Here is a 1,478-nt window from a genome sequence, read left to right on the forward strand (position 1 = left end):
TACTCTGTCAACATCTGTTTCCTCACCCACATAAATTAGTTATCATATCAGACCATTATGTCAACAAAGAATGCATCGAAATTGTTTTCTTAAAACTGCGAAAGTGTACGCCAGACCTAGTGATTTATTGACAGCTGGTCAAAGTAAAAGAAACACAAACATATTTATCGTTTGTGGTTTTTTTCTTTAGTCACTACACAGCATTCGAACGATTCACACACACACCGACTCGACCCTCTCCGAGAGACCTAAACGAAAACACATTTTCGTTACAACAATAAAATTACCGTTTGTTTTATTATATTCATTTTTAATTAAATTCCAGCAACTCACCCATCGGAATATTGGTGACCCCGCGAGTATTTTAAACCGCCGCGAAAATTTAAAAAAAGTTAGTGTTAATAATATATTTTTGCCGGTTAATAATAATAATATACAGTGAACATCGAAAATGACGGACGGTAATACCAGTGCCAACACCAGTGCTTCAGTCGATCGGATTTCAGTTAAAATCCCACCTTTCTGGCCCAACGATCCTGAAATATGGTTCCTGCAAGTAGAAAACCAATTTACACTGGCAAATATAACAAGTGACGCAACCAAATTCAACTATATAGTTGCCAATTTAGACACAGCCTACATATTAGAAGTTAGGGACATCATTGTTTCACCACCAGCCACAGAGAGGTATGCAAAATTAAAATCAGAATTAATTAAGAGACTTAGTGCATCACAGCAACAAAAGATTAAAAGACTACTCGAGCATGAAGAACTGGGCGATCGAAGACCTTCGCAGTTCTTACGACATTTACAGTCTTTAGCAGGCACAACGGTACCAGAAAATATTGTAAGGTCTCTGTGGTTAGGTAGACTGCCAGCGTCTACACAGGCTATTCTAGCTACTCAAGCTAAAGCTAGTTTGGACGCAGTTGCCGAGCTAGCTGACACAATATCTGAAGCGATAGCTGCTAGGACCCAAATTTCAGAAGCTTCTAACGCTCTTGAAAGTACCATAGAGAAATTGACAGCCGAATTAGCTGAAATGAAAATCCACCTATCCAGCTTGTCAAATGCTCAAGCACAAGCTAACACATACCATCGAAACCGCAGCAACTCAAGACGAAGACCATATCCTAGAGACAGTAGCTACAGTAGGGAACATAATAGTGACATATTATGTTGGTATCACTACAGTTTTGGTGACCAAGCTCAAAAGAGCTCTCCTCAGTGCAAGCAGCAGGGAAACGTCGCGGGCAGTCGGTAAATGCGGCATCCGATCAAAGCCCAAAGTCTCGCCGCCTTTTCGTGACAGACTATGATACAAAAAAACAGTTTTTAATCGACACCGGAGCCGATATGTGCGTTTTCCCGCGAAAATATGTACGGGGTGCACGCGAAAAGACTTCATACTTACTATACGCGGCCAATGACACTAAAATCGCGACGTACGGCTATGTGAACTTGACATTAAACATCGG

At 40.8% G+C, this 1,478-nt stretch overlaps 1 protein-coding gene across 1 annotated transcript; it reads left to right on the forward strand.

Annotated features, from left to right (window-relative positions):
• Positions 1–451: 451 nt before the first annotated feature.
• LOC114326171 (uncharacterized) lies at positions 452–1,264 on the forward strand. The gene has a single exon (XM_028274427.2). The coding sequence runs from the start codon at positions 452–454 to the stop codon at positions 1,262–1,264; it is 813 nt and encodes a 270-aa protein (XP_028130228.1).
• Positions 1,265–1,478: the final 214 nt, after the last annotated feature.

This window comes from Diabrotica virgifera, chromosome 7 (genome assembly GCF_917563875.1).
Source record: "Diabrotica virgifera virgifera chromosome 7, PGI_DIABVI_V3a".
Lineage (NCBI taxonomy): Eukaryota > Metazoa > Arthropoda > Insecta > Coleoptera > Chrysomelidae > Diabrotica > Diabrotica virgifera.

Bases quoted from the DNA above. Each gene is read 5' to 3' on its own strand.
- LOC114326171 (XM_028274427.2), top strand. From the start codon at position 452: ATGACGGACGGTAATACCAGTGCCAACACCAGTGCTTCAGTCGATCGG.